Source organism: Podarcis raffonei, chromosome 4, assembly GCF_027172205.1.
Source record: "Podarcis raffonei isolate rPodRaf1 chromosome 4, rPodRaf1.pri, whole genome shotgun sequence".
Lineage (NCBI taxonomy): Eukaryota > Metazoa > Chordata > Lepidosauria > Squamata > Lacertidae > Podarcis > Podarcis raffonei.
Genome location: NC_070605.1, coordinates 31,103,883 through 31,113,028, shown reverse-complemented (window position 1 = coordinate 31,113,028; position 9,146 = coordinate 31,103,883). Strand labels below are relative to the sequence as shown.

General features: G+C 42.9%; 1 protein-coding gene across 1 annotated transcript in view; it reads right to left on the bottom strand.

Annotated features, from left to right (window-relative positions):
- Positions 1–2,440: 2,440 nt before the first annotated feature.
- ARHGAP31 (Rho GTPase activating protein 31) overlaps positions 2,441–9,146 on the bottom strand; it is an 85,686-nt gene continuing 78,980 nt past the window's right edge. The window contains exon 12 of the mRNA XM_053386075.1: positions 2,441–7,199. Within this exon, the coding sequence (XP_053242050.1) occupies positions 4,767–7,199 (2,433 nt within the window). The 3' untranslated portion in view covers positions 2,441–4,766. The remainder of the gene's footprint in view (positions 7,200–9,146) is intronic.

Sequence of the window (9,146 nt, the reverse complement as noted above, 5' to 3'; positions counted from 1 at the left end):
ACCAAAATGGTCAAAGGCCTGGAAACGATGCCTTATGAGGAACGGCTAAGGGAGCTGGGCATGTTTAGCCTGGAGAAGAGGAGGTTAAGGGGTGATATGATAGCCATGTTCAAATATATAAAAGGATGTCACATAGAGGAGGGAGAAAGGTTGTTTTCTGCTGCTCCAGAGAAGCGGACACGGAGCAATGGATCCAAACTACAAGAAAGAAGATTCCACCTAAACATTAGGAAGAACTTCCTGACAGTAAGAGCTGTTTGACAGTGGAATTTGCTGCCAAGGAGTGTGGTGGAGTCTCCTTCTTTGGAGGTCTTTAAGCAGAGGCTTGACAACCATATGTCAGGAGTGCTCTGATGGTGTTTCCTGCTTGGCAGGGGGTTGGACTCGATGGCCCTTGTGGTCTCTTCCAACTCTATGATTCTATGATTCTATGAAAAGTGAAATGGCTGAGGGGGGAGGTGCTTCCTTGCCTAACTTTGCATAGACAAATGACTTTTTCCAAACAACCAAATGAAGCGGAGCTGCATTTCTGGAATGTTACATTTCCTAAGATGCAACACACACACACACACATTTATTTCTAGGGAGATGCTAATTGATTCAGACCCATTTATTTTATTTACAAATTCCAGGCACATGAAAACCTTGTCACCGTCCCACCCCCACCCCCCAAGAAGAAAGCTGGGTTCCTGAACATCTGGAGTCAGTTTTCTTGTATTATATAACTACTGATGGATCAGTTCCAAATCCCATGGTGCTTTGGGCTAGCTAGTCAAATAATAGAGACCTCAACAGAAGCAGTTCTTTGCATTCGCAGAGATTGCAACAAATAAGTAATCTTCAAACACCACAAGGACACATTTCATATGTTGTTGTTTTTAATTAAAAAAAACACCTCCAGTTTAATCTCATGGTTGAGACTTAGCAAAACTCCAAAGCAATAAAAGCGCTGAAACAGATAGCCTACAGGAACAACAATGAACCATGAAAACAATACCCACCAGGGCTACCAATGAAAACACAACACATTCATGCATGTTCCAGACCTCATCGCACTGTGATGGACTCTCTCTCTCTCTCTCTCTCTCTCTCTCTCTCTCTCTCTCTCTCTCTCTCTCTTTTCCCCTCCCTACATTGAATTTTATGGATATAGCAGGAACTATACACTTATCCTGTGCCTAGAAAGCATGGGTCAGACCGGTTTTCCCCTTGCCCTATTCCTTTCCCAGAGAAAACCCACTCTTTAGTGCTCAATCAAGCAAATGTTAATCCAGATAAACCTAATTTGCTCTTTGCTCTGATTGAGCACTAAAGAGAAGGTTTTCACCCCAGGGAAAAGCAGTGGGAAAAGAGGAAGTGTGGATAAGCCATAGGTCTGAGCACCTTTTTCTTGGAATAAAGGTATATATTTATCTCTTGAGTTTACCCCTCCTCACTCCATTGTGTGTGTGTGTGTGTTCATTCAAATATTAGGAAGGCAGTGATGTGAAACCTGGGATCCTAGAAAGCTGCTGCCAGGCAAGAGTAAACAATACTAAACTGGGTGGACATATAGTTTAACTTGGTATGAAGCAGCTTCCTGTGTTCCTATAGAGCTCTAAAGGCAAGAAAGACCCTGAACTATCAAATGTATTGCAGTGTTGTGTTGAGCCATCAATAAATATTCATTTTTGAGTAGCAAATGGCAGCAAAACCTATGCTGCAGCTTTTGGGTGGATTGCAAACACTTTCCTACCATTAAGAAAAATGTGCTCTCATTTCATTGCAGAGAACCACTGGGAGGGGGAAATGTTGGTGTGCAGACATGTGATAACTTGCACTTCTCCTTCCAGGATACAACTGCTGATGATAAACTTCAATAGATGATTGATTCAATAGATGATAAACTTCAATTACTGCTCAGCTGCTTGGTAGGCTCAAACTGCTATTAAGGGCAATGCAGGAGAAGGTACGAGCAGAGAGAGAGAGGGATTGAAATGCTGGTCTTGTGATCCCATTGCTTGCCTTCTTTAGAAAAGTTTTGGAAAACTTGCACATAAGGAGTTTTCAACGAAAAAAGTCATTTCTGTACATTGGATCCACCCAAGATTCGCAGGTGTAACGAATGCTGCTCAGAGACAATTTCTTAGTTTTTAATTACACTTTAATATATTTATATACGTTCTGTTTATATATAAATTTAGCACAATATTAATCAATACAGCTATTTCAAAACTCTGAAGAGAGGAAAAGCTAGCTATAACTTTTGGTTGCAACTTTTGTGGGGCAGGGGAGGGGGGATTGGTCAGTGGGAAGCTACTCAGACCCTTCTGCATTTTCTTAACCGAAATACTCAAAAGCATTTTAACATAAAGAAACACTGCTTTGGGAAACTTCTCTGCTTTTGGCAAAACAGTCAGTGCTCTAGGTTTTATGCAAGTCCTAGGTTTCATTTAAACCAAGGTGGTGCACTGGAGGTGTTAATGGACTACAACTCCCATCAGCCCCTGTCAGCATGGCCAATAACCAGGGATGATGGGAGTTGAGTCCAACAACATAAGGAGGGTACAATGCTGGCTACCTTTGGATTAGATGAAGGGACGATTCCTTCCAACCAGATGAGTTTTGCACTACCTCCCTTCTCATTTAGATAAGTAACTCTTCTGCCACAATTTGAACCAGTGAATTCTTCCTACTATTCAGATAGTGGAATGATAAACTAACCTACTTCCCTCTGTTCAGACCACCTGTTTCACTCCTACACTGATCCTTCCTTATTTCTACCAAAGAGCACAACCTCATGATACTACTTAAGCTACAAGAAACAACAGCAACAAAAACCAAACAATTCTATCTCTTCTTCACCCTCTTTCCCAGATCTTATAAGCAGCATAGTGTGGCCCAGCCAAACTGGAGGATACAAAACCCCTAGCAGATGCCCCCTCATTTTTGCTCTATGCACAAACAAACTTGAGTTACCTTGTGGATCAATCTAAAAAGCCACAATACCTAGTAATTGTTTAGCCGAGTTTCTTTATGGTCAAGCCAAGAAGATCATTTTCATTTTAATAAAAATAAGCAAAATGGAAAGGCAGACCTTTCCTTCTTTAGAAACAGGCAAACAATGCTCTGGGACTGATGGTGCTCAAATCTACTCTTACCATAATCTTTCAAATGCTCCCACAAAGTTTTTGTTGCAAGGCAAATTTAGGGTACCCCCCCCAGGACATCTAGATCTCTGGAGCCTGAGAGAAGAGGTACCCATTGTGTTTCATGAAGCAGCCATTGTGAAATTCAGTTTTTCACCATCAGGGTTGGAAATTCAAGGAAGAAGCACATGCATCACAGTAGAAATTCACGCACCTCCCTGTCACTACAGAATCTTGGCACAAAGTGCCGCTCTCTAATACAAGCAAGGCTCCTCCATCATGCTGCCACTTCCATTTTGCATGCCAACACTCACTACAACATAGCTTATCTACATTTTTACTGCCTGTAGCCAAGTCACAGATCCAACCCAAATGCACCCTGGGAAAATGTAACTCGAAAATGCAATGTTGTGACCTGGGCCCTGATCTATGAGAAAACAAAATGTAACGTTTTTAATTCGCCCGGCTTTCAGATGTTTTCAAGGCTCCCAGTTCCAACTTAGTGACTCACAATTGCGAATTAGCATGGGGATTTCTTCGCTAATCAGATCCTACAACTGTTTCTCGCCACCTACAGTCCTGATTATGCAGACTGAGTGGCAGCTTAAAGAACAAGCTTATTTTGAGCAAGCAGCAGCAACACTTCTTGAAAGAGAGAAGAAAAACCACGCTGTGATGTCTTCAAATAAAGAGCAGCACACTATGAAAATACAAGAAATGCGGTTAGGTTGCAGCTTATTGCGACTGCTCTGTCCATCCCTTGCTTCAGCAGCTACCAAGACCTGCGCCTGATACTGCAGAAAGACTAGCAGGAGGGTGGAAATGCAGTGCTTTTTGGATAGGGTCAATAGAGACAGCACAGCGGTGGGACTGTCCCGGCTACCGGGTCGCTAACTCTGCCAATCACTGTCTGCCAGCAGGTAGCTTACATGGCTATTTGGACAAATCCTTGTAGACAATTAATATAAGAACTCTGCAGTTAGCTCTAAATTATCAAAAATTACAAAGAAACAGGTGCTAGGGGAATAGGACTGTAGACATAAACAGGTGCTTAATGGCAATGGCAGCCTATTGAAGAAAGCTTTAGCTCAAATGCATCACCATTCCTCTTAAACCACTTAGCTGAGTGCCCATTGAGCACACAATTCTCAGTACAGTAAGTCTGTGCATAAACAAGTACAAAGGGAAGGGGAAGCCTATAAGCTTTTAATACAGATGTGGACTGGAACCCCCAGGAATACGACAAATCAAGATCAACAAGGAAGCCATTTCAGGAACACGGTGAGGAACGGAGCATTAGTTGCTGAGATGATTCTTGTGATTGTTCTCTGTTGCTGGAAAGCTGAAAGACGAGGAAGAGTCTGGAGGGGGTAGCTTTGGCTAACATAACAAGGATTTATCTCTTATTTTCTTTCCACATAATTTTGCTTTCATTGGCACACCTTTTGCCAAGGTGGACTCAAGGTCAAATCAACTAAACATTCTATCAATCATCAAAGTGACAATCAGTAAAATAAGGGATTGTTGGAAATGACAAAGGAAGTACTTTTTGAGTAGTATGGGTTTAACAATCATCATAGTTCTCCGTGTGACCACCCCATCTCATCCACCAGGGAAGAGAGGTGAAGGGAATGGGCCTTATTCTATCTGTCTCCCGCTTCTACCATCCAGAATCACAGACCTCCTCTGGGGTTGGTAGAAGCAGCTTGTGGAAGTCTCTAGTCTTTGGCCATTCTTTGGAATGGTCATCTTGTTCCGAAGTGTGACCCCCTCTGAAGCTGTCCCTGACAAATCACTGGAAATGGGGCTTGGAGAAGGGGTCTGTAAGGGGCTTCTTATGGGAGAAAGCAACACTCTGGAGTCTGCAGAGGAGGAAGGATGGTCCATGATGGGAAAGGGAGGACTAAATAGTATAAGACTCTGAGGTCTTCCTGGTCTAGATCTGTAAGAAGGCTTAGAAACCCCTGAAGACCTCTCCATTTTTGAGGACTGGGGATTGTCCCCTGTAGATTCCCCTTCAGAGCTGCGTTTCCGACGAAAAACTGGTGCATCCTGCGTGGAATTATGATTGGCAAAGGATGGTTCTGCCTTTCTATTTGCCGTTGAATCTATAAAGGCTGCATTATTATTTTCCTTCCCCTTCCTTTCCACTGGTGGACTCTTTGGAGGCTGCAGCTGACCCTGAGCATTTTCAGTTGACTTGCGCTGACCTCCATTGGCTTCTGTTTCTTTATTCTCTGGCGTCCTGCAGTTGGGGTTCTGTGTCTGCAGGGGCTGTGGGACCTGTGTGTATTGAATCTTAGGTGGTATAACCGGCACAGCTCTAGCCTGGCACATCTTAACCATGAAAGAGGTTCTCACTGCCGAGACGCTCACTGGAGCAGAGTTGCGGCGACCAGTGGTAGCATGAGCCATCATTATGTAGTCTAGGTCTACGTCTTGGGGGTCAAAGTGAGAACCCCAAAGGTCAGCTTTGTTTTTGCTCGGACAGGCCACAGGGAGTGACGGCACAGAGTCACTTGTCTTAACTTCTTTTTGCCCGCACAGGAAGTGCCTGGGTGGGGTGGGCACAGAAAGACTCTCAAAATTAAAAAGGTTGGTTGCGGGTAGGACAGAATCCAAATTGAGAGAAGAAGGCCTTGGCCTCCCTTTTCGTGGGATGTCTTCACCTTTACCGGTCTGTGACTCCTTGACAGAACATAGATCTTTTGTGGCAGAGGTTCCAGGACTATCAGCCTGTTGAATACTTGGTACATCTTTTTCTGGGCTGTTTAAACTCAAGGAACTGTTCTCAGTATTATGTTGTGGCAAAGGAGACTCGGGCTTTGAAAATCCCTGGTCTTCTTTGTCCTCGTATGCTTCCTTCTCACCTGACTTTTTGTGAGCAACAGGGTAGACCCTGTCATGGCTGGATGACAGTTCTCTGGCTGCAAAGCCTGCTTCGTGGCTCAGAAGTCTCCTGCTTGTCTCATCTGGCTTTAAAAGCTCCTCTGGACGATTCAGCCAGGCTTCTCCTCCGTCACTTTCTCTCCACTCTGTTTGTGAGGGTTGCTTGACCCCTAATGGGATGTCACCACAAAGATGCTCCACATCTGCGCTCTCAAAAGGCAAGTGGATAGCCCGGTGCCTCTTCACAAAGTCTTTACTGTCTAAGGAAAAGCTACGATTGAAACATGGCTTCTTGAAATGGCTCCTGGTCCCTGCTTGATTCAGTGGCTGAAACTCATGAAGCGCCTTTCCTTGGATGTCCTTGAAGGTAGGGGAGTGAAGTGGGCTGGTGACCCACTGGTGCTCTTCCCACGGCTCCACCAACTCTAAGCTCTGAACATGGTCCACCCATGTATCTTCCTCTTGGTGGTCAAGAGAGTCTCGAGCTTGATTCTTCAGTTTACATTCCTTGAGCTGGTGGGCTCCAACTCCACTTAAGGTAACTGAACTCTGTAGGCCTCGGCTCTCTAAAAGCGCTTGATCATTTTTTGCTGCCTGGGTCACAGCAGCACCTTCCTTCTCCCTGTGAAGAAGCCATTCACTACTTTCCCACTCTGGTTGGTCTAGACACTTTTCTTGAGCAAACGAAGACTCATCTCTCAAAAGAGCCATGTTTTCTTGTGGATCTGATGGAAGTTTCCAATCGTCGGGCTGAGATGGATGGACACACCTGATGTTCTCTGTTTCTAAACAGTCCTTTGGACAAGGTTTCCCACAAGGGATATTTTCCAGTTTTAAGGAAGCGGAAGAAGCACCATCTTGTTTTGGGGATAGTTCAGAATCACAAACAGGTGAGTCCTTTGATCCTTTAGAGGGAGCACTAAATGAATAAATGTGAGGTGCGACTGGTGGATTTCTCACCGTGCTTTCTTCTTCGGGTGGTGTCACAGGCAGCCCGGAACTGCACGGCAAATTGTTTGCTTCCAAGGATGAAATCAGTGAAGCACTGGGTTTAAGGTCTCGCTGTTGCTGACCCGTCTCCAGGGTAAGTGGCAGCTCCTCTTCAGATTCAACAATTTTCAGCTCTTGTTGAATTTCTGGCCACAGAGGTACCATTGAGGCACTGGAATGACTGCCATGAACCTGAACAAAAATAAAAATAAAACCAGCATTATCAGAAAAACTCTCTCTTGGCAGTTTGCTCTCCCTTTCTTCACACACAATCACATTCTTTCCTACATGCTGCATTCTGGGTAATAAATAATTTAATCTACACATATGAGCACATGCATATACAGAAGCACACAAATACTTACACACACATATGCATGTAAGCTAGAGAAATCCTTCTTCATGTGCACCTCAGGATGGAGCTCAGATGAAGTCTGGCTATAGAACTGCCCTTCCTGGGAAACTCACCTGGCTTTCACATTGTTGGCTTTTTGGCACCAACATAAGACTTTTCTGTTTTCCCAGGTCTTTTTGGATCTGGTTTTATATCCCTGTGACGTGGTTGGTGGTTTTAATGTAAGTATTTGATGTAGTTCTGTGCTCCTTAGGGTATTTTCATTTAATGCTGGTTGTCTCTTAAGCTTATTATGGGTTTTTTTAAATAAATGATATTTATTAGAATTTCAAAAAGAGTTACAAAAGTAAAAAAAAAATAGAAATAGAAAAAAGGAACAAAAAATACAAAATACAGAAAAAATAAAAACAATTAAAAGTAAATCCATCTTTCCATGTCTTGCCTTTCATTCACTTATTTCCCTGACCTCCTCACACCTCCCTTTTTTGTATTCCAGTTCAAATGGTTACTTCAGCAAATCCTTTCCCTCTTTGTTTTTATCTTAATTCTTTATCTTAATATATTATAACTTTACATTTTCACCTGTTAACAATCCATTTTTACATACTCCTTTTTGACATTGCTGCTAAGACCACTTAATTTCATTCCGACATCATTTTAACATTCATTAATTTTGCAATGTTTCTGTAGATAATCTTTAAATTTCTTCCAGTCTTCTTCCACCGACTCTTCTCCCTGGTCTCGGATTCTGCCAGTCATTTCTTAAGCTTATTATGGTTGTCACTGTGGTACAGTTCTGTTGTTTTTAATCATTGTCCAAAACCTACCTACCTGACTAAATCATGCATGCAAGACTGGCGCAAGACATTTTGCTGCCTGAGGTGAAAAACAAGATGGTGCCCATCTTGTGCCTGTTCTGTGTACAGAAGCTGACTGGACTGGCAGTTGGATCTTACTTCAACATGCTGGATAGGGCAGCATCTTCTATCGCACCTAATGGAAGCAAGCTAGCTTAAGGAGTGCAGGCAGCACTGATTTTCAACACCATTCCACATTCCACAAACCCTGCAACCTGTCCTCATAAGGGAGTGGCTGGATCATTTTGGTTGCCCATTTTTGAAACTTTTTCAACTCCACAATATCCTTGTTGATGTGAGGCGACCAGAAGTGCACACAGTACCCAAAGTACAGTTGTATCGTAGATTTGTATAATGGCATTATGATATTAGCAGTTTTGTTTTCTATTACTTTCCTAATGATCCCTAGGATGGACAGAAAGCATGTGGTCTTTTATGTCAGGCCATGACTCCAACACAAATCCTGACAGGGCTGACCCTATTATTATTATTATTCATTATTAATATTTATTGAATTTATATACTGCCCTATATCTGGAGGTCTCAGGGCAGTTCAGAGTCAGACAGTATTGGCACGTAATTAGACATTTCATTGTTGGACTTTCACTGTTAGACTTTCTGTTTGAGCTTGCATGGTTTGTCCAATCATATTCAATTGCTCTTTTGTGATTGAGAGTTCTTTCCTTAACTTCCAAATGTGGGCAGGCTCCCCAAACCTGTCCAACTTCAGAATTTAGACAGCAGTTTCCAGATAAACATTAGGCTAGTGTGAACCACCTGGCAGTTAGCATGCATTGCTGACTAATCTGGATAATTAACATGCATTGATTCCCAAATAATAATAAAATGATCCGCTGGAAGCACAAAACCTAAAGACACAATTATTGACAAATGGATTAATTCCATTTATAGCCCCCCTTTCTTCCA